Source organism: Nicotiana tomentosiformis, chromosome 5, assembly GCF_000390325.3.
Source record: "Nicotiana tomentosiformis chromosome 5, ASM39032v3, whole genome shotgun sequence".
Classification (NCBI taxonomy): Eukaryota; Viridiplantae; Streptophyta; class Magnoliopsida; order Solanales; family Solanaceae; genus Nicotiana; species Nicotiana tomentosiformis.
This window is the reverse complement of record NC_090816.1, coordinates 61,933,416-61,956,803: the sequence shown is the minus strand read 5'-3', so window position 1 is coordinate 61,956,803 and position 23,388 is coordinate 61,933,416. Positions and strand designations below refer to the sequence as shown.

General features: G+C 40.3%; 1 protein-coding gene across 1 annotated transcript; it reads right to left on the bottom strand.

The window, feature by feature from the left end:
- Positions 1–9,827: 9,827 nt before the first annotated feature.
- LOC104086770 (expansin-A4-like) lies at positions 9,828–12,853 on the bottom strand. Its single transcript, XM_033653550.2, has 3 exons — positions 12,565–12,853; positions 12,169–12,493; positions 9,828–10,218 (listed from the first exon to the last, which is right to left on the bottom strand). The coding sequence occupies exons 1-3, from the start codon at positions 12,713–12,715 to the stop codon at positions 9,909–9,911; spliced, it is 786 nt and encodes a 261-aa protein (XP_033509441.1). The 5' UTR covers positions 12,716–12,853; the 3' UTR covers positions 9,828–9,908.
- Between the last annotated feature and the right edge of the window lie 10,535 nt (positions 12,854–23,388).

Sequence of the window (23,388 nt, the reverse complement as noted above, 5' to 3'; positions counted from 1 at the left end):
ATCCACACTTAGAAAAATTAGCTCTTGCTTTAATAAGCTCCTCTAGGAAACTAAAACCATATTTCCAGTGCCATCTGATACATGTTGTAACAACTTATCCTCTTCGAAATATTTTGCACAAACCCAAGCTTTCAGGTTGATTAGCCAAATAGACCATAGAAATCGGCGGGTACGACATCGAGTATGGACCCCGAACCGCTATCAAATCTAAAATCTTAGCAAACTTCGTGGCTGACTTTATGCCAATCTTCATACCCGAGATTGAAAAGGAACTACTGATAAAATCGGGTACCTCTTCGGGAGTCTGGATCCTCTTTACGGACGGTGCCTCGAATGCGAAGGGGTCTGGACTGGGCATCGTACAAAAATCACCCAAAGGTAATGTAGTTAGATAGTCTATCAGAACTATAAAATTGACTAACAATGAGGCCGAGTATGAGGCCATGATTGCAGGTCTCGAACTAACTAGAAGCTTGGGAGCTGAGGTCGTAGAGGTCAAGTGTGATTCCCTCCTAGTGGTAAACCAAGCTAATGAGACTTCTGAAGTCCGAGAAGATCGAATGCAGAGGTACTTGGATAAACTACAGGTGACTCTACATCGATTTAAGGAATGGACTTTGCAACATGTACCCTGAGAACAGAACAACGAGGCCGACGCTCTTGCAAACTTAGGTTCGTCGGTCGAAGATGACGAACTCAACTCGGGGACTGTCGTACAACTCATAAGATCGGTGATCTAAGAAGGACATGCCGAAATAAACTCCACAAGTTTAACCTGGGATTGGAGAAATAAATATATAGATTAATTCAAGAACGGGAAGCTTCCATCAGATCCAAAAAAATCAAGGGCTCTGCGCATAAAAGCAGCACGGTTCACCTTGTCCAAAGACGGAATGCTATTTACGAGGACGCTCGATGGACCACTGGCAATATGTTAGGGACCGGGAGATACTGACTACATCCTACGTGAGATTCAAGATATTATTGGATTGATATGGACAAGGATGCAAGGGAGTTCGTTCGAAAATGCGACAAGTGACAAAGGCATGAACCCATGATTCATCAACCCGGGGAACTTCTCCACTCGGTACTGTCTCCATGGCCTTTCATGAAATGTGTATGGATATCGTTGGCCCCCTCCCATCGGCCCCAGGTAATCTCAGTTTATTTTGTTTGTGACTGAGTATTTCTCTAAATGGGTTGAAGCACAGGCTTTTGAGAAAGTCAGAGAAAAGGAAGTGATAGACTTCGTTTGGGACCACATCATATGTCGATTCAGGATGCCATCCAAGATTGTATGTGATAGTGGAAAATAATTCATCGGTAGCAAAGTAACTAAATTTCTCGAGGACCACAAAATTAAAAGGATCCTATCAACATCTTATCATCCCAGCGGGAACGGACAGGCCGAATCGACCAACAAAACCATCATCCAAAATCTTAAGAAAAGATTAACTGACGCTAAAGGAAAATGGAGAGAAATACTACCAGAAGTCTTGTGGGCGTACCGCACAACATCAAAATCTAGTACTGGAGCAACACCATTCTCGTTGGTTTATGGCGCCGAAGCTCTTATCCCGGTTTAAGGTCGGAGAACCTAGCATCAGGTTTTGATATGCGACAAATGAGTCGAATAACGAGACCATGAACACGAGCCTAGAATTATTAGACGAAAAAAGAGAAGTCGCTCTCGTCTGATTGGACGCCCAAAAACAGCGGATCGGAAGGTACTATAATCGAAGAACCAATCTTCATTATTTTAAAATAGGGGACTTGGTGCTAATGAAAGTCACCCTCAACACCCGAAATCTGAATGAAGGGAAACTGGGTCCGAACTGGGAAGGATTGTACCAGGTTCTCGAAATCGTCGGAAAAGGATCCTACAAGCTCGGTGTGATAAATGGTAAACAACTACCAAGCAATTGGAACGTGTCGCACCTAAAACGATACTACTGCTAAGGTACAACCCTCCTATGTTCATTTATATTTAGAAACTAACTCTTGCAGGTGTTCTAACAGAAACAAGGATGGATTATTTAACTCGAAGCCTTTAGGCCTGAAAGCACGCATTGCACTCTTTTTCTCTTAGACCGGTTTTGTCCCAAATGGGGTTTTCGGCAAGGTTTTTAATGAGGCAACCATTGATCATGCTAACTTAGAACAATTCAACAGTATTTGAGGCCTTTTTACAATCAACCTCGAATACTGGGGGGCATTTCCCTCGAATAACTCAAGTTCGATGCAAGAAAGTTACTTCATGTCAAACTGGGTCTCGATAGGAAAAATTATAAGGGCCAAATGGTCAAATGAACCATGCCCACGTAGTTGCCTCGAGCCCGGGAACAAAACATGAACACGTGTATAATGGATTATAAAGAGAAATTTCTTCTTTACCGATATCTCATATCTCAGAAAGATCTTTCTACTTCATGTTAAAACAGGCTTAAGGTCCGACCATGACCGAAGTTTGAAACATTATTCCATAAATCGGGGACTGCCAACCGAAAAATCAACAAGATCAAGCTCCATATAGCCTACATTAATTTGAGTTCGAGCAAATGCTCACTCGACTATTAAGCCTAAGGGCCACTATTAATTCAAGTTCAAGCAAACACTCACACGACTATAAAGCCTAAGGGCTACTCTTAATTCGAGTTTGAGGAAACACTCACTCGACCATAAAGCCTAAGGGCTGCATTACTTCGAGTTCGAGCAAACGCTCACTCGACTATAAAGCCTAAGGGCTACTCTTAATTCGAGTTCGAACAAACACTCACTCGACCATAAAGCCTAAGGGATACATTACATCGAGTTCGAGCAAACGCTCACTCGACTATAAATCCTAAGGGTTACTCTTAATTCGAGTTCGAGTAAACACTCACTCGGCCATAAAGCCTAAGGGCTACATTACTTCGAGTTCGAGCAAACACTCACTCGACTAAGCCTAAGGGCTACTCTTAATTCGAGTTTGAGCAAACACTCACTCGACCATAAAGCCTAAGGTCTACATTACTTCGAGTTCGAGAAAATGCTTACTCGACTATTAAGCCTAAGGGCTACTCTTAATTCGAGTTCGAGAAAATGCTCACTCGACTATTAAGCCTAAGGGCTACTCTTAATTCGAGTTCGAGCAAACACTCACTCGACCACAAAGCCTAAGGGCTACATTACTTCGAGTTCGATCAAACGCTCACTCGACTATTAAGCCTAAGGGCCACTCTTAATTCGAGTTCGAGCAAACGCTCACTCGACTATTAAACCTAAGGGCCACTCTTAATTCAAGTTCGAGCAAACACTCACTCGACTATAAAGCCTAAGATCTATTTTTATTTCAAGTTCGAGCAAACACTCACTCGACCATAAATCCTAAGGGCTGTTTTCATTTCGAGTGAGAGATCGAGCAAATTCTTACTCGACTATTAAGCCTAAGGGCTACTCTTAATTCGAGTTCGAGCAAACACTCACTCGACCATAAAGTCTAAGGGCTACTCTTAATTCGAGTTCGACCAAACACTCGCTCGACCTAAAACCTAAGGGTCACCCTACTCCGATTTCGAGCAAGTACTCACTCGATTATAAAAACTACACTAGTCCGACTTCGATCAAATTGCCTAAATCCTCGAACTTATGAACAAAATTTTCTCAAGGTAGAAAATGAAATAAAGACAAGTCGGAAAAGAAAAAGATCTTTATATATATATATATATATGAGAATATTTATAAGGTCCGATCAGGACCCTACACAAAAGATCAAAAAATGAAAAATCCTAAGGTTCCTGATTTTCTCCAGGGGGCAGCTTCTTTTCCATCGAGGTCCTCCCCACTCTCGGACCCGCTCTTGCTCTCGGCATCATCATCATCATCATCGGAGGCCAGTGCTCCAACATCGGCTTCATGCTCTCTAGCCTTTTTTATCTCATTGGTAAGATCGAAACCTCGAGCGTGGATCTCCTCGAGGGTTTTCCTCCGAGATTGGCATTTGGCGAGTTCAGTAATCCAATATGCTCGAGTTTGAGTGGTCTCGTCTACCACTCTCGCTTGTACTTGAGCGGCTTCAGCATTGGCCTGGTAGACAGCCACGATTACCTCTGCCTCGACCTTTGCCTTTTCGGCTTCAGACTTGGCCTTTGCAAGTTTAGAAGCCAACCGGGCCTCGAGCTTCTCTATTTTCTTCGCCTAAATTGAGCTCTTCTCCTTCATGCCTCGAAGCTGACTTTCGACCAATGACAATTGGGATAAAGCAGTCTCTTTTTCTGCAGCAAAGCGGTCCATACTTTCTTTCCACCCCAAGGTCACCATCTTCATCATGTCTACCTCCTCGCGGAGCTGCTCGATCCTTTCGACCTTCTGCTGTAGCTGTGAAATTGAAATGTTAGCCACTGTTCCCGAATCGAACCCATGATCTTTTAAGATTTTCACTACTTGCTCGATCAGGTCGGTCTGATCTTGGTGAGCCTTGGCCAAATCGGCTCGGAGGTCCTTGTTCTCCTCTTCATTTTGCCCGCACAGAAGTTTAAGGGCATTTTTCTCCTCTGTGAGTCCTCGGAGGTCGGTTTCATACCGACTCAGCTTAGCTCGAGACCAAGAAAATGCTTTCCGATGAAGCACTTGTAACATCTCGAAAAAAAAAATTGAAGTATTTAAGTGGTAAGCCTGGTAAATTTTGCAAAGAAAATAATGTTTCATGGTGTCAAACTAGGCTTACGTGTTTGAGGATTGTAGGAATTCTTCCCGGTGAGCTTGCGAGCCGCGGCTCAAACTTTTTGGGTTGAACAATACTCGAACCATGAACACCTTCCTAATTTTGATTCAATTTGTTATATTTCTACAATAGATTGAAGTTGCTAAGAATTCCGGAATATTTAGAGTGTAAGGAAGCTCTAGTGAGGTATGTTGGCTAAACCCTTCTCTTAGAATTGAATCCCACGATATTTATGTAAATTATGTAAGTCCCAAGTGATTCATTATGAGACTGGCCAATCCAAGTAAGATTGGGTTGGAAGATATATATTCAACAAGCATCCAAAATGCTTTATTCATGTTATATTACCAATTGAGGATGTGTTAAAATATGGGTTGTGCATTAATAATGTTTTGACTTTAAGTCAAGTTCAAATGAAGGCTATTATGCCAAATTTTGTGAAATATCTCTATGTGCCTTCGACTCTAAATTGCTCACATGTGTACTACACACCTTCATTTGAGTTGTTTATGTTGTTGATGATGATAATGATATTTGAATTGATAAGGTGAGCATGAAATACTGAATACGGCCAACGTGCCAAGAATGACCTTATAATTATGGCCATTAGTGCCAATGAAATGAAAAGATATGAAAGTAATATGAAATGCTATAATTGATATAAAAAGGTTGATGTCTCAAATAAGACAGCCTAGCCGGTCGGGTCGTGATCGGATACCATGCCGCACACATGGTGGTGATTGTGCTGGAAATTGTAATTGAAATGGTAATTGTGGTTGATGTCCCTAATGGATAGCCTAGCCGACCGGGTCATGATTGGACTCCGTGCTAAAGACGGTGGTATTGATATTGAGAGAAATTGTGGTTGATGTCTCTAATGAGATAGCCTACCCGATCGGGTCGTGATTGGACTCCGTGCTAAGAGTACGGTGGTACTGGTTTTGTGAATAATGGTATTGTGAATAATAGTATTGTGGAGAATGGTATATCGATACTAAAAATCTCGCAATGTGAGATATGGAAATTTCTTTGAACAATGTCTTGATCCTAAATTGAGGTTTGATGTTGATTAAAGCTTCCTTTGATATTATGATAATCTTGTTCGTATTATTTGTCATTCTATTGAGAGGGTGTTTAGTTATACATACTAGTGCTTTTCGACAGTACTAACGTCCCTTTTGCCGTGGGCGCTGCATCTTTCAATGAATGCAGGTGGTTCCACAGCAGGAGATATTGATCAGTGATAGCAGTGCACCTACTGACTTGGTGAGCCCCACTTCATTCCGGGGTCATGAATCTTTTGTACTTTGTATATTCTGTTTGAGGTATAGCCGGGGCCTTGTTGCCGGTATTATCATTGCACCCTTCTTTATCTATAGAGACTTCGTAGACATAGTGTGGGTTGTGTATTGGTGCTGGGAAAGACAAACTATGCTATGTTGTGGTTGTATTACTTGTCTATTTGAGACTTTAAAAATGGTAAAACTTATGGTAAGAAATTGGTAATTGCAGACATGACCACTTTATTGCTTAATTAAGGAAAACATATATTCTCTTTATTCATGAATGAGTTTGGGTAGAAGGAATCTAACAGGCTTGCTCGGTCGGGTTCACTCGGTTGAGCGCCAGTCGTGCTCCTCGGTTTTGGGGCGTGACAGCGCTGAGGCATACGTAGAAAGAAGAAAAGAAGTTAGACAGGAGGAGAAAAATGAACACAAGGGTACTACCAACATGGGGAGTTAAGGCTTACCCGATTCAGAGCTTGCGGTGCTTCGTTGAAAAGGCTCAATGCCTCGCCCGAGTCCTTCCTCGAGACCTCTAAGTCACTCAGGCCGGTAGCATCTTCGACCCCAGTAAAATAATCACGGAAGGGATCTTCCCTTCCGTGGCCTCCTTCGATAGAGAGGGTCTTCAAGTCCCGAGCCTCTTGAATCATCTCCTCGGAAAATGAGGGGAGCAGCGGGGAGCCTCCAATTTCTATTGCCCCAAGTGGATCACTTGGGGCGTTCTCTCCATCTCAGAGGGCCTCGACATCAGCCCCCGCAGCCGTACCCACCGTTGGCTTATTATGGTGGGAGGCACCCTTAATTCTCAATGACTCGGGGACTTCTCCCAAGTCTCTTCCCGAGACTCCCTCATCTCGAGATGGAATCTCTACAGCCTTCGCCGATTCAGTAGCCTTTGGGGCTTCGGTGCTCATTTTCACTTGGGCCACCAGCCCAGAGTCGTCTTTTTCCTCTTCTTCGTCTTCATCCCTTAAACTCTTAATAGAATCTTCGATCAGGACGATGATGTTCTTCCTCGGCTTATGAGCCACCTTCTTCTTAGGTTATGGATCCTCGGAGGTTGAGATCTTTTTTCTCTTTTTGTCCTTCGCCGGTTTCGGTGCCGGGATCGAAGTCCTCTCCTCACCATATAGGGGCCTCACGACAGCATCTTTGCCAAGGCCTGTATGAAAAGAAAATAAGTAAGAAATGCTTTAACAAAATAATCAAAAATGTGGGAAAGAGGCTTACCATGAGTTTTGGCCTCCCATCGGCCCTTTGATAAATCGCGCCACGAGCGCTCGACATATGTAGAGGTCGAGGCCAGGTCCCGAACCCAGCTCTTGAGGTTAGGAATTGCACCAGGCATCCAAGCAACCGCTATATCACAGAAAAGGATGTCGATGAGAAAAAAACATAGGAGCAAAACAATAAATAGGAGCTAACAGTGGGATTATACTTACGCATCATATTTCATTTCTCGGGAAATGGCATCTTCTCTGCCGAGATTAGGTCGGAAGTCCTCACTCGAACGAACTGGCCCATCCAGCCTCGGTCCTTATCCTCGTTTATGCTCGAGAACAACGCTTTGGTAACCCGGCGTTTGAGTTTTATTAACCTGCCTCGATAGAGACGGGGGCTGTACAACCTGATGAGGTGGTTGAGGGTAAAAGGCATCCTCTCGACTTTGCTCACGAAGAATTGGAGCAGAATAACAATTCGCCAAAAGGAAGGATGGATTTGGCCTAGGGTTATTTGATACTGACGGCAAAAATCAACGACAACGGGGTCGAGGGGGCCCAACGTGAAAGGGTAAGTGTAAACACTTAAAAACCCTTCCACATGGGTAGTTATATCTTCTTCGGGAGTCGGGATCACCACTTCTTTGCTCTCCCAGTTGCAATCTTTCCTTACCTGCTTAAGGTATCCCTCAGTTATCGAGCATATATACATCGATAGTGGCTCGCATCGACCGGGAACCGATGAGGTTTTATCGGTCTTAAAATCAGAAGCGAGGACACACCCCCCAGGAACACACTCCTCAGGTCGTGGCTCCACCAGTGTGTTTTGTCACCGGCTGGCTGCGATGAAGAAGCATTTTCTTTTTTAGGAATAGTTTTTGACGTTTTTGCCATTTTGATTTGAAGTTAAAAATAGAGGGAGATGATAAGATTTGGTGCTCTAAGAAGAGGTTAACAGTAAAAATCGCAGATTTGCAGATGAAAAACATAAAAGATGCAAAAAAGAACTTAGTAGATTTGGGGATTGGAAGTTTAAAAGTGAAAAAATGGTGAAGAGATGAGCTATTTATAGATTTGGCAATGACGGATCAAAATCAACAGTGGCCGGCCATCGTCTGACGCGTATTTAATGACTTGGTAACTGAACCGACGGGACATTTATCACGTACGTCATGGTCGGGCTCGATGCAGACGTCAGTGTATATCTAGTCATATCGTTGAAAAATTATATCGTTCCTCGCCACATTCTTTTCGAGAAACGAGGGGATTATCTGTATACGGTCAGATCCGAGTTTGCCATTCGTGTAATTAGTCAAGATTGGAACGTGATGAACCGAGAGTCGTCATTGTAACATCGAGATAAGAAGTGAAGCCAGGTTATCGAGCTCAAGATTCGGGGACCGATCATTATCGAGCTCGAGTCAATATCGAACTATGATATGAAATTGTGTTATCGAGCTCAAGAGCCATAGACCGATCAATACCGAGCTCGAGTCAATGTCGAGCTCGAGTCAATATCGAACTCCAGATCCGGAGATCGACCAATACCCAGACCGACCAAGATCGAGCTAAGAGACAAAAAGCCGTTGTAGCCGCACTAAGAGAGAGAATCTGAGCGGGAATTAAAGAAAAATTAATTAACTAATATATCATGGGATCCCCACTATGTATTTTTTATTATATCCAAAGTAGGATTTTTTTCACTATATTAAGAATAAGTATCATTTCTATAAAGGGGATCCAGAGAAGCATTCATTGATATACTCTCATATTCAGAGATTATTGAGATTTACACACATAGAAAAGATTATCCTTTTTGGGGCTTTGTACATCGATTCATCTTGCTTGTTCATAAATCATTCTCTACTCAATTTGGTTTGTATTTCATTCTTTTTTTACAGTCAATTTTCGATATATTTCATATTTGTACCAAGTTATATCACGTACATTTAGAACTACGTATAAATTCAACTCTATCCGTTTTTCGAGTAAACAATATTATTGCTCCATAGCAATTTGGAATTAAATCGTAATGAGCTTATTTATTATTCAAGAGAATGAGATATACCTCAACATGATATTTGTACCATTAAATTTATATAATAGAGTATCTTTCTAATTGCGTTGTTGCCTTGTCTTGAACAAAACCAGGCACATTTTCTGTATAAGCAACCTTTAGTAAGCGTTTCCAGATAACTGCTTATATTTGGGTATAGTATACCACGAAAATGGCCAAATAAAACCATTATGAAAACTCCAGGAGGAGAAAAAAGATCCAACAAATAGAAACATGCAGAGATAAACATTGATAAAAATTGACCCAAGTATATGATAAAAGTAAAAGCAGCTGCGGGCTACATCATTTGCAGCCACTTCAAGCTCTATTACAGATGGCCTTTCGCTTTCTCTTTAACCATCAACCATACTGCATACTACTGTTCCTTTTCCAATATTAGTCCAAAAAGCTGATACACAAGCACTCGGAAATCACTTAATTACACTATTAGTACTCGCCCCCCCCCCCCCCCCCCAAACACACACTATTTCCTCACACACACTGAAGTATCTTTTTGATTTCACTCTATTCTTCCCCTCCATTCACTTTTAAGAGGAAAAATATTTTGGAACAATAAAATGGGAGCAAAATTTTTAAAATAGAGTAGGGAAAATAGCCAGTCAAATCTTCAATTGTGAATAATTTTAGACTTTGAAATTCTTTCCAGTGAAAGTTTGGCCAAATTGCCAATGAGAAGGGACAATATTCCATGAAGTAGAAGAGCGATGGTCACTGGCTTTGACCCTGAAAGAGAGGGATTGAGCAGTCAAGACAGCGTTTGATTGCCAATTTTGACCCCAGTTGCGGCTCAGGGAAATCCAGTTAGTCTTTGACCCTTTCACCCACACCTTTATTATGTCTCCTGCACCCGCCACGTTGGTGATCAATACCAAGTTGAAGTAACGGAAGCCATTGATTGTGAATCTGATTCCTCCTCGCTTTCGGCATGGTATCCTATGAATTACAGAATAGTAAATACATTGTTAAGAATAATGGTAATAAACTTACTGTTAAGGTAAAGAATAGTGTACGGAGTTATTATCCTAACGTGTTAAAACGCAAGGTCCCACTTATATGTGATAAAAGGTCAGAAGAACTCAGAGGAAAAAATGGTAAGGCACATGGAGGTTCTTGAAAAAGTTTGCGCGTAGGTACAATATGTAAGATTTTGCATTCGTACAACACCAAAGTCAAAGTGAGTTATATTAGGCAAAATTGCTTTTGGCCACTTAAAACTTTTAATGGTTTGTTAATCCGGTAAATTAACTTAGAATTTTTTTTTGAACACCTAACTCAATAAAATGGATATTGATAAATACTTCTGATCGTTGACTATGCTTACGTGGCATTGACATTGTCTATGTGGCAAAGGTGTGTGCAAATCACGCTTAAAAGGCGTGTTTATAGAAAAAAATTGATTAAAAAATATTGAAATAGAAATAATTATAAATAAAGTAACTAAAAGAATTTAAAAAAAAAAGCAAATATAACAAATCAAATTCGTCCCATCTCCCTCTTTCTCCATCCCCCAACCTCAATACCCTTCGTCCCTCTTTCCTCTCTGCTATGTCATTCCTCTATTCCTCTTCTTCCCGTCCCCAATCTCTTCATTTTTTTTTCTTTTCCCCTTTCTTCTTGTCAAAAGGTGTTTCAGTTAAAAAAAGAAAAAGAGTAGAAGGTGGAAGAAATAAATGTGTGTGAAGGATTGGCTTTACAAGGAGAAGATGGGATGTTTAGTTCGAAGGATAGTTGGTCTATTAATGAATAAAGAAATTGATAATAGGATGAAACTGTACTGAGGAGATGGAGATGGGGATTGACGCCGATAACATTCTTTACTGCTCCGTTGCCGGACCAAATTACTTAGCGGCTAAAAATGATGGAGCTGGCCGGTGAAAATGGTGGCTTTGCCGAGAATTAAAATCGGTAAGTAAAATTGGTGATGACGAAGAAGGCACAAAAGGAGTAGTCTTTCTGTTACATTTAGGTTTGGCCATTTAGGCTTGATTTGCCAGTGTGTGGTGGTGCTGGTGCCGGAGTTATGGTGGAGCAACAGTTGGGACATGACAGTGATAAAGAGAAAGAAAATAATAAATTAGAAATTTGATAAATTAGTAATAAAAACATAATACCCACAAACTACACGTGCCGAAAAATAAAAAGTCATAGAGTGTGACTTGTCATTCTTGTCGGGGCAATTGAAGCTCGCTCTGATGATGGATGTTGGATGTGTTTATTAATATTTATTTCATTGAGTTGAGGGAATGAGAAAGTTCTAAATTTCTTTACTGGATTGACAAACGAGTGTAAATTTAGGTGGCCAGGCCATTTTACCTTTATATTATACCATGGTCCACATGATAAATTTGATGTTGGTGGTGTGAACCCGTGATATTTTTCTTCTATTTTACGGGTTTTCAAGTTCCTCAAATAAAATAGAAGAGAAAGTGGCAAAGGTGATGCTTTATAGCATCCCAAATCACCGCAACAGCTATGATAGAAGCAATTATTGAGGGTCGTTTGGTAGGATGGATAATCAAATATAATTTTAGGATAAAAATTTAATATCGCATTATTTTTTGTTTGGTTACTGGTCTTGGTATAAATTATACCAAAAAATAGTAACCAAATAATTTATACCTAACAGATGGGGTGGAATAATAATCCCTAGATTAATTATTCTAGAATAAAATAGTAAAATTGACAATGTTAGAATTAATACAACAAAAATAATCTTAGTACAACTAATCTCATCATAACTTGTCTTCGGATCAAACACCTCTAATAGTACATGCTTAAAACATACTTGTAAGTAACATTACGATAGTTTATATTTTAAGATTTTTTTTATCGAGATTGTCCAAAAATTAGTATGTATTGCAATAAAGAGGAAGGGGACATTACCGGCGATAAGTAACGGGAACAATGCCAGCACGGTACTGGGCGATGTTGAGGAACATAGGCATGGCAAGATCAAAGTGAGAACGTGGAGGATTGCACCATCCACCATTGTCGTTGGGCTTTGCGTAGTTTGGTGGGCAGAAATTGGTGGCAGTGATTAAAATGGATGGGCTTCCGGGGAGACACCACTTCCAGTTGGGATCATTAGTGCATTTAATCTCAAAGCAAGCTCCACAACTTAACCCATTGTTAAACAAAGCTGTGCTCAGCGCTGCAGTGTTCACTCCGTACCCTTGGCTGTACAAATTGCCGTAACCACATGCACCACCTGCATTATATAACCAAAACAAAATCATAGAGGGAAATTAAAATAAATATGGACATGGATTTAATTTGTACCCATAGTTCCGGAAGCATCACTGCCACCATAAAATGTAGCATGAGCAGTCTGCCAAGAACCACCAGAATAAACACCAGGGATTCTTGCTTCAACAAGAGAAACGAGGAAAATTAGACCAATAATGGAAGTGATGACTCCCATTGAAGCCATTTCTTTTGATAGCCAAAATGGATATCTTAGTGTGAGAGGAATTGAAGTTGGGAGTGAAGAAAATTGGGAAGGCGAACTAGTACTTATGGAGGCAGGGGAGAAGAGAGAGAACAGACGTGAAAGAAAATCATGAAATATCTTCTCCTTAATTATGCCTATAGGCCCTATACCCTATTTGGTCCTCCTTAATCAAGGGAGATATTGGCGGAAAGTAAACAATACCAAAATTCAACCTCTACGGTAAACGGAAAACATTTTTTTTTGACGTAATTGCCATCAATCTCTTAGCATTTGATAGTCATGGCTTTGCGGGCAATGTGGGAAATTCATGGCGTGAGAATATATATTTTTTAATTTGATTGGAATATATCAGGTTAAAAAGGAAAAGATATGTGGGTCCACAGTACCATAAGGTCTTGGATGAAACAGTTATTGCCACTTTGCTTTAATTGCAAGTTGTGCCATCAACACTCCCTCTTTCCAAAGATTTCCATAAATTCCTTCCGATTTTTCCATTCCCACTTCTGTCTTTCTTTTTTTATGGAATTTGCACTAGCTGAGCAACTATTACTTAATTCCCATCCTTCTTTTTAAGATTCCCGTCATTGTCCGATATTAAAAGCTTAGAGAATGTAATATTACAAGTGCAGTGCCCAAATTTTTTAAATTATATATTATTACATATTATAAAATAATTAATATAAGATATAAATTTATATATATTTTTGGAATGTGATAGAGATTATTTAAAAAAATAACTTGAGTTTTATAATCAATATGCAATTTATGAAAGTAAATAATTTGATGACAACTTTGATAATTAAAGAATGCAGTCTCTTATATCTTTAAGAGTTGATTATTTTATACAGAGTGGATTAAGACATTTTTCATTTCAGTAGACTAGAACTATTTCAGATACTGAAATTATACTGACATATATTTAGTGGTAGAAAACTGCGATTATCAGAATTTATAAAAATATTATATTAACTGTTAATATATGTTTCTTATAAAAATATTATTTAAATAATAGAATTACTAATATTTTCAATGGTGAGAACTAGTAAGTAAATGAATGAATGATCAAGATACGTGTAAAATATATTAAATTTATTAAATAAATTTAAGGCATTTTTGAGGTTTGGCTTTAGGCCATCAATATTATTGAGCCGCCCCTGTACAAGTGTCATGCCCCAAATCAGGGGAAGCGTGGTCGGCACCCGGTGCCATACTCGGCACGAGCGTACCACTTTGTAACTATGAACTTTGAAAGGGTAGCCCTCAACTTAGGCCGACGAGGCCTACCTGCATGCTGGCAATACTAATCAAGGCCAACGAGGTCATATTCTGAATCATCTGAAAATAACGTATATCTCATCCGAGGAATAGACATACCCAAAATTTCATATACATAATTGTACAAGCTGACGAGGTTGCCATGAACATCTACAACAAGCAATACCAAACTAAACATGTACACATGGCTGGCAAGAACACAATACAAACACACAAAATATAAAGGACCCGTCTACAATCCTCTAGAGATAACAGATCTGTATCATGGTCGGGACAGGGCCTCGAGCTACCCATCAAACCTGTATATACAAAATGGACTCCCAATTCTAGACCTGGTAACTCCGAGGGAGTGGAGCTTACCAAGTTGATGTTTGGCTCTATCTACTAGGAAGGTCTATCCGGCTGTCTATCAGGACCTGCGGGCATGAAATGCAGCGTCCCCGACAAAAAAGGACGTCAATACGAAATAATGTATCGAGTATGTAAGAAAATAGAATAACTTAAAGTTGAAACTGAACTGATAATATAATAACTGAAAGTAAATGGGAGTCAAAAATGATCTAAAGATATGCTTACCTACTGGTATTGACTCAACTCTCTTAATATAGTAAGTAAAATAGTTGCCCGACCCTATAAGGCTCGGTACGTGTAACTGCTCAGCCGTAGTAGGCTCCATCATAGGCGCTCGACCATACTAGGCTCGGTATCTCGGCCATTATGGGCTCGCTCATAGGCACTCGGCCACAGTTGACTCGATATATAACTTATCATTTGATCAGAGATTGCCCAATAAGGGCTTGCCTACTGATTATAGCTCGATGATGGTGAAAATACAGTAATATATATATATATATATAGACCCTCTGTTCTCATGACTGAAAGAAGACAGTACTTAACTGAATATAATATCCCGATAAGGGAGAATATTATAATTTATGAGACTAGGATAATGTACATAAATTCAGGAATATAAACTTTTCTTTATGCCTAGTTATCAAACGCATGTAGTTACGGGATCATGCCAAAATAAAAAAAAGGTTTAGCTTTAACATACCTTATCACAATATGTAGAAATAATCACGTTGAACTCATCTCGTTGCACTTTAATCTAAAACAACGATAATAATGCTATCGATAAGCTACGAAAGATGCAACTATCGTACAACGAACGACAAGCTTATTTAATATTAAAATGGGCAGTATCTTTCCTGTTTTCCTTACTTTTCCAAGTCCATAAAAACAACAAAAACACATACAACCCTTCAACTATATATTTTCAGCACCACAACACATCCAACAACCCAACAACACAAATCAATCTACACAACAACAAGTGCACAAACGTCACCAATGAAACTACTATTTAACATGACGAGCGGCAAGCTTGGATTGGAACCAAATCCCAACTCTTTTTCCCATATCCCCCATACTTTCATCACCATCAACAGGTCCAACATATAAATATATATATTGACATGACATTCCAACCTTATATCCATCTTAAAAGTAACCTCAAACAGCTCAACAAGAGATAACAACAATATGAACAACTTCTAGGTATTGTGTGGTTGCTTCTTCTTATTATTACAATATCATCAACATACTCAATATATTGAAAAGCACAACAACAATAAAAATATTATAACCAAGCTATTCCCCATGATTTCCAGCATATGAAGTCACATATACAACTCGAAAATAGTCCAATAAGAGACAACAATATCTTATACCACTTCAAATGCTATCTTGTAGTTCTTCATCCAAATAACTTAACTAATACATAGATAAGCTTAAGAACAATCAATATGGAGTTATACTTACCTTAAATAATCAGAACAAACTCAAACCAAAGCTTCTCTTAGCTTACAAGCACCCTTAATGACATCACAACACCATAGAGACTCTTTTCTTCACTTAGGCTAACTTTTGAGGTTAGGTTTAGGTAAAACCACATTGGATTCGCCTTGGAACCTTGGAGAACTATTAGAGAGGTGTTGAGAGAGTTTGGGAATTGTCCTTGGTCGAAAATGACCAAAAATGATCCTTCCAACCACTTTAAAATGTTCAAGGGTCGTCAACCACCTAAGTGGGCCACATAGGGGCTGCCTATGCAGTCTCGCGAAGATGCGAATATCTCTCTACTCCGATATCGTATCGATGAACGGTTTAATGCGTTAGAAACTAAACTCATAGATCTTCAATTTGATGGGTGGATAACCCTATAAATCCAAGTATATTGGGATAAAAGCTCAGTAATATTAGACCCAATTTTCAGTAAAACCTATGAACGTAACTTGTGACTACTTTAATCGACTTTTGTTCCACAACTTGCTTGACTTCAAAACTTAACAAAGGACTATCATAAGACCAAAATAACTCATAACATAACCTCCTTATCATATTAAGTACCGTAGTCTCACCCCGAAAATATGTGTTATAGCATTCCCAACTTGTCAATTTCAACGAAACTTATTTTGTTAAATTCGTTTAGCTTCTAAGGCTTTCAACCCTCTTGGTTCTTGTTGTTCATGATCATAAATATTTGTAACCTACAAGGTAACATGATTAACTTACTTTTAAAGATGATCTCATTTTCGAGCTTACATCAGTTGACTTACGGCGTACTTTTACGTACGAAAATATGGAGTGTAACAATAAGTGACGTAAAAACCCAATAAAAAAGAGTGCACAAATTCGAAAAGAAAACTTCTTCTTTGTTTAATCACTAATCTCCATTCAACTAAACCTGCCCCTTCCTTTTTTTTTCCTCCGTAAAGAAATTAGAGTCTTTCAAACAATTTAAAAAATACAAAATAATACTTACTACCTTATATTATATCAAACTTGGTCTGACATATCTGCTAATTGTTCTATTTTCACATTTGGTAACATTACAACAAACATTTTTTTCTTAGTAATTGTGCGGGTCAATATATGTTTGTGTTTACCCGTAAAATGGTACAATTGAATTTATATGTGGTTTCTAGATAAGTAAACTAATCTGGTCCTGAAATAATGCAATAATTAAAGAAATATACAATACTTAGCCTTAAAATGTAGATGAAACAACAGAGATGACAGTTCCAGGAACAAGGTTTCCGGGCACAGCAATGATGAGATCAAAAAGCAAAAAAGTAAGATTATATTAAGCTTTATATAGAGTATAGTGTAAGCTTAGCCAGAAAATTGGTGTCCTTTACAATGATAACTGGGCTCACTATTTATAGTTGTGTCTAGGGAAGGAGGTCCTAGGATCGTGCCCTCCTTTAATGTCAATTATGAGGGTCATTGGTGAAGATGTAACGGTGAACATAAATGCCAAATTCTCTGTAACATGCCGTCGATCTTAATGCTGTAGAATATTCCTTATTAAATGCTACCAGGCATAGAGCATTTAATACAGCTTTATGAATGTTATCCCTTTTGGTGACAAGTAGAATGGCTGCGTTCAGTCTTCGGCCATCCCCATCTTGGGTTCCACGTGTCTTTCCTTTAGATGACCATGTGTCATATCATATTTTACTCTATACAGATAGTCCTCCTACTTTTCGGTGACATAACTTTGTGTTACCGAAAAGTTGGTAGAAACACTATTTTGGCGGGAATTACTATAACTCCCTCTGAAGGCTTCTGACGGTTGATTAGATGCACGTTTCTCGGCATTTAATGCCCCGAACACGCATCATCCCACAATTCAGCACAACTTTTGCCGATTATCGAGGTAATCATGGCCATGAATTTAGCCACCAAAATTTAACTTATACGCATGATTCTTTTCCTTTGCACTTCATAATTTCTCGAGCTTCTGATTTGCATCTTTGTTCTCCATCCTTTCTCTAATTCTCTTCAAACAAAAACCTTTTCCTTCTTCTTATTCAATGGATTCTTCCTCCAAGCGTGTCGGTTCTTCAAAGAACAAGAACAAAACCGAGGACTCTGCTCCTCCAGCGGTGGGTTCCATCATCCCTAGAAATTTTATTACCACAAAATACTTTGAAAAGAAATTCCCTACTTCTAATTCTCGTACATGGGCTGTTAGCAGGTATCCTTCTTCTGTACGTCCTTCGAGCATTCTTGTTGTGAAGGAAGATTGTCGCTGCCATGAATTAGAAATTATCGCTCCCGATATGTCGGAGTGAGTCACCCTTACCAAGAAGGGGTTTTACATATGTTTATACGTATCCCTTTACTTTGGGTGCATTTTCTTTGAGCAGAGAGCTTGATTCCGTGATTGCGGAGTTTTTCCTCCGCTACCAAGTATGTTTGGCACAAGTAAGTCATTCTGTATGGAGGGTGGTTGCTTGCCTTGGGAATTTGTGCAAGGAAACTGGAGAGGAGCTTACCTTAGCTGATATGATGAATCTCTATTCTCCCAAAATCTTCCGCGGGAGAATGATAAACCTCTGCAAGCGTGGCCACCATGCTTTGCTGTCTAGCATGGATGATGACAACGACCGTGGGTGGATGGAACGGTTCGTTGCAGTCGCCACCAATGACATCATTCTGGGAACGGCTTCATCCTTTCCGGCCGCTTGGAACCGCACTCATAAGCTCTTTGTTTAGTATTTCTTTTTACTAAATATTTTTCTATAGCCGTATTGATCCTTCATCCTTCGTTTGTTTCAGCAACTCGATGGATCCTACCGGTGATCGAAGGTTTGGACCGGTGGGTACAAAAGATCTTGGACGTTACGACGCATGAAACTTATTTGTGGAAAGAACTGGCCCTTAAATATGGGTGGAAGGCCAAAAATCATGGTAATTTTAACTTACCTTGCTTCCATTTTTTTTTGTATATTGAGAACTTGATTGAACCTTTCTGACTTGTTCACAAAATTAGGTTTACCTGTGGGCTCTGTTGCTGTCCTCGAGGAAGACGTCTTGGATGATCCTGCTGATATAGCGAGGCTGCTTCATGAGGCACTTACTCGAATAGGTATCTTCGGGCCTGTTTCGGGCGCAAATACTTCTTTACGGAGTCTCCGGACGGAGGATAAAAAACCAAAGAGAAGATATTCCTCCACGGCCGGGGAAAATAATAAGAGGGCAAAGACTGATGCCCCCGAGTCGTATCCGGTGGCGATGGTGACTGGTCCCCCTTTCGGGCCGATCATAGACACCGTGATGATTGGTGATGATGAAGAAGCTAGTGATGAGGGAGCTTCTCTACATAAAAGACAACAATTCTCATCATCTCAACATGATGCTCGACCCGTTGAGAGAGTTACACCAATCGAGGACGATGCTTCGACAATTTGGGGAGAGTTTGATTTGGTAGATAATGTCAATCCCATTTTCGGGCCCCAATTGCTGTGCCCGGTACTACGGAGCTGAGTACCGGATCCCTGTCGTCTTTGGTTGGCGAGCATCCATGCACCAACACTGCATTTGATGCAACTGCTTCTCACCCTTCGACTCTATCAGCTTCATCTCCACCTTTACCAACACCAGCAACTGCTACATCATTTCCACCTTCATCCACTCTTCCACCAGCAACTGCTACATCATCTCCTCCGGCCACACCTGACCATGGAGAGGGTGTTCCTCTTCCCCAGTCCCTAGTTCATGGGAATTTGGGGCAAAATTATGCTTCCCTTTCTGAAGATCCACAAAAGAGGAGGAATGTTACTCTTTCAGTCTCTATCGGATGCAACTTGCTATCCCGGCTGGTGGAGCTTGCTAATTATCTGAAGCCTTTGGCTTCAGAGCAAGCCTGGGAAAAGATTCAAGCACTCTCAGGGGAGTGTTTGTTGAACAATGCCATGCACAATGCCGCAGCGGTGCGTTCCTTTCTTCCTTTGTTATTTCTTCTATTTTTGTATGAATGTATTCTATGTTTTACTTATTCTTGTATTGTAGGACAACTTTCTTGCTTCTAAGGGCCTTCAGAGGTTGATTCATGAGAAGGAAGAACTTACTTCTGAACGGAATCAGCTTTTGGTGGAACGGGACCAAACTGTTCTCCGCCTCTCGGAACAGGAAACCAAAGCTACTGAGGTCGTTATTTTGGAGGCTCGTTTGCAGCAAAGCGAGCAAGAAGTGGTAACCTTATCCAAGAAATTGGCTCGTTGAGGGTTAGATTTGATGAAACCAAGGCCAAATGGGCTGAAGTACAAGACGCCATTCTTGCTGCAACCGAGCGCGAGGCTGCTATTGCCGAAAAATTGACTGACTTAGAAGCAGCCTTGAACTCCAAAATCGAAGAACTTGCTGTTGTGAGGGCAAAACATGACCAGTTAGAAGAGAAGTACAGGAAAACTATCGAGCATAATAGGCTCTTTAGTTCAACTGTCCGCGACCTTGATTTCAGCATCAAATCTGCTAGGTTCGCCCGGGAAAACCTTTCTGCCGAGGTAACCCAACTTAAAGAAGAACTAAAGAGCCGAGAGGCTTCCCTCATTGTTGAAAAACTTATGCCATGTACAACATAAGGAGAAAAACCTTGGAAGAGGCCAAAGCTGGTGTCATTAACTTTGATGCCAAAATTGCTAAGGCACGCGAGCTTGAGTTAGCTGCTAAAAGTGGACTCCCATCGAGGTCTGATGTACCTGGCCCTTCTGGTTCTGGTTCTGAGTTTTTGGGAACTGAAGAAGAATCGGAAGATGATGATTCCGAAGGCCAAACTAATGAAAATATTGAGCCATCGGTGGACCCACCTACTTCTCCCGGGAATGCACACACTTCTCTTCCTCCTGGTTCCGGAGACACTGCAGTTTAGCTTTTCTTTTCTTTTTCCCATTTTATACTTTTACCATTTTGGCACGTTCTTGTAAATAAAGACATATTTTTTCTCAAGTATTTTTTGAGTCTTACTTTCATTCGAATATCCACGTAAGTCTTTAACCTTTGTATTTTCTTAAGAATTCTGTCACGTTTTGTTGTTTGCGCTTTACTATATGTAGCCTCAGATGCATTTTCCTCGAAGCACTTTGGTTCTGAGCATTATCCCTTTTACGTGAGGGTTTCTATAAGTATTTGTGCATTTTCTTTTTGCGTCCTTTCGTGTATGTCTTCGGGTGCATTTTTCCTCTAAGGCATTTTGATTCCGGGCACAAATTCTTCCGAAACCAACCCTTTACCATGAGGGTTTTCATAAGAGAGGGCCCTTTTATGTTTACGGTACTCTTGAAGAGGACGTCTCCTGTTCATTATGACACTAACATTTGAAGTACTTGTTTAACTTTCAAATGACAAAGTTAGTTCATCATTCAAACAAGAAATAAGATAAAAATAAAAGGATTTCATTTCATATAATTCCTTCTATTTTCAAAAGTACACAAGCATTTATTATGCTAAGAAATTGCCATTACTTGTGGCTAGCATTTATTATGCTAAAAAGAAATTGCCATTACTTGTGGCTATCTTGTACAACTTGTTTCTATGGGGCTGGTTGCACAGTCCCCGGTCTCGATGATGCATTTGGTTTTCGAATTTTTGTTTTTCGGTTGATGTGGCAGTCAATGTTGTCGTATCCTCATATCATTACCCCCAATGTTCGAATGCGAAGAATGCAAATTGGAACACTGGAAGTCTTGTGTCTTCAAAGATTTCACTAATGAATTGCTAGATAATCCTTAACTCGGCAACATACCTTACTTCCCCTTAGGAATCCATGCTATCGAGCGAAAGAATATCTAACAATCCTCTAGTAGTTTTTGCTCGTGAACGGTCGAGTAACCTCTATTCGGTAGCAAACTTAACTTCCCAGTGGGAATTTGCTATCGAACCAAAGATTATCTAATCGTTCCCGAGTGAAAGCTTATTTGTTTGCCTTGCTATCAAAGGTCTTATTGCTGCTATCTTTGTAGTATGCTTTCTATCGCTGCCTCATTAAAAACCTTGCCAGAAAAATCCAATTGGGACAAAAACTGAATGAAGGGAAAAAGAGTGCAGCACATACTTTTCGCTTGAATAATGTTTATCAGCCATAGTATATTTTGAGTTGTGCCACGTTCCAGTTGCTAGGCAACTTGTCTCCATTCTGGTTCTCCAACTCATATGAATCTTTCCCAGTGATAGCTGAAATCCGGTAGGGACCTTCCCACGTTGGACCTAGCTTCCCCGCGTTGAGCTCCCGGGTATTTTGGGTTACTTTCCTCAGAACCAAATCTCCTACTTTGAAATAACGGAGGTTGGCTCTTCCATAATAATATCGCTCCATTCTCTACTTTTGAGCTTCCATTCTTACACGTGCCAAGTCCCTCCGTTCCTCGAGCAGTTCCAAGTTGATTAACATTGCTTCGTTGTTCGATTCTTTATCTGCCCAAAAATATCTCAAAGTGGGTTCACCCACTTCCACCAGAATTAGGGCTTCAGCACCGTACACAAGGGAAAAATGAGTTTCTCGTGTGCTCAATTTGGTCGTTGTTCGGTAGGCCCATAGAACTCCGGGCAATTCTTCGGGCTATTTGTCTTTTGCTGCTTCCAAACTTTTCTTGAGATTTTGAATAATCACTTATTTTGTTTTCTCCGCTTGACCATTTGCACTCGGACGATAAGGAGAAGATATGATCCTCTTTATATTCAAATCTTCGAGGAACTTTGTAACTTTTGCACTTATAAACTGTGGCCCATTGTCGCATGCTATCTATTTTAGTATTCCGAACCTGTAAATTATATTTTCCTACTGGAAATCGACCATTTCGCGTTCTCCGATCTTCTGATAAGGACCTGCTTCCACCCATTTAGAAAAATAGTCAGTCAGAATTAAAAGAAACCTTACCTTTTCGGGATCCGGTGGCAGCGGTCCGATGATGTCCATCCCCCATTTCATGAATGGCCATGGGGACAGAACCGAATTTAAGGGTTCTGCCGGTTGGTGTACTATTGTTGTGTAGCGTTGGTACTTATCACATTTTCATACGAAGTCTTTGGCGTCTTGTTCCATGTGTGTCCAGTAATATCTTGCCCATACCAACTTTAACACCAAAGAATCTGCACCCGAGTGATTTTTGCATATCCCTTCGTGGACTTCTCTCATGACATAATTATCTTTTGACGCTCCTAAGCACCGGGCCAGCGGGCCTTGGAAGGATTTTCTATACAATTGGCCTCTCTTGAAGCTATAACGTGCAGCTTTGGTGCGTAACGCCCGTGATACTTTGGGAGCTTCAGGCAATTTCCCGTGCTTGAGATAGTCGATTATTTCATTTCTCCAGTCCCAGACCAGACTAGTCGAATTTACCTCATAGTAACCATCCGTATTCAGGACCGAGTTCATCAGTTGCACTACCGTCCCGGATTCCGATCCCTTTATTTCCGTCGATGATCCTAAGTATGCTAATGCGTCCGTTTCTGCGTTATCCTCCCTCGGGATATAAGTGATTGACCACACCCGGAATGGTGCCAAAAGAGCATGGACCTTTACCACGTATTGT

Coding starts and splice junctions, on each gene's coding strand:
- LOC104086770 (XM_033653550.2), bottom strand. CDS start 12,715: ATGGCTTCAATGGGAGTCATCACTTCCATTATTGGTCTAATTTTCCTC. Junction 12,494..12,564: donor TGATGCTTCCGGAACTATGG/GTACAAATTAAA, acceptor TATATAATGCAG/GTGGTGCATGTGGTTACGGC. Junction 10,219..12,168: donor GTTCCCGTTACTTATCGCCG/GTAATGTCCCCT, acceptor TGTAATTCATAG/GATACCATGCCGAAAGCGAG.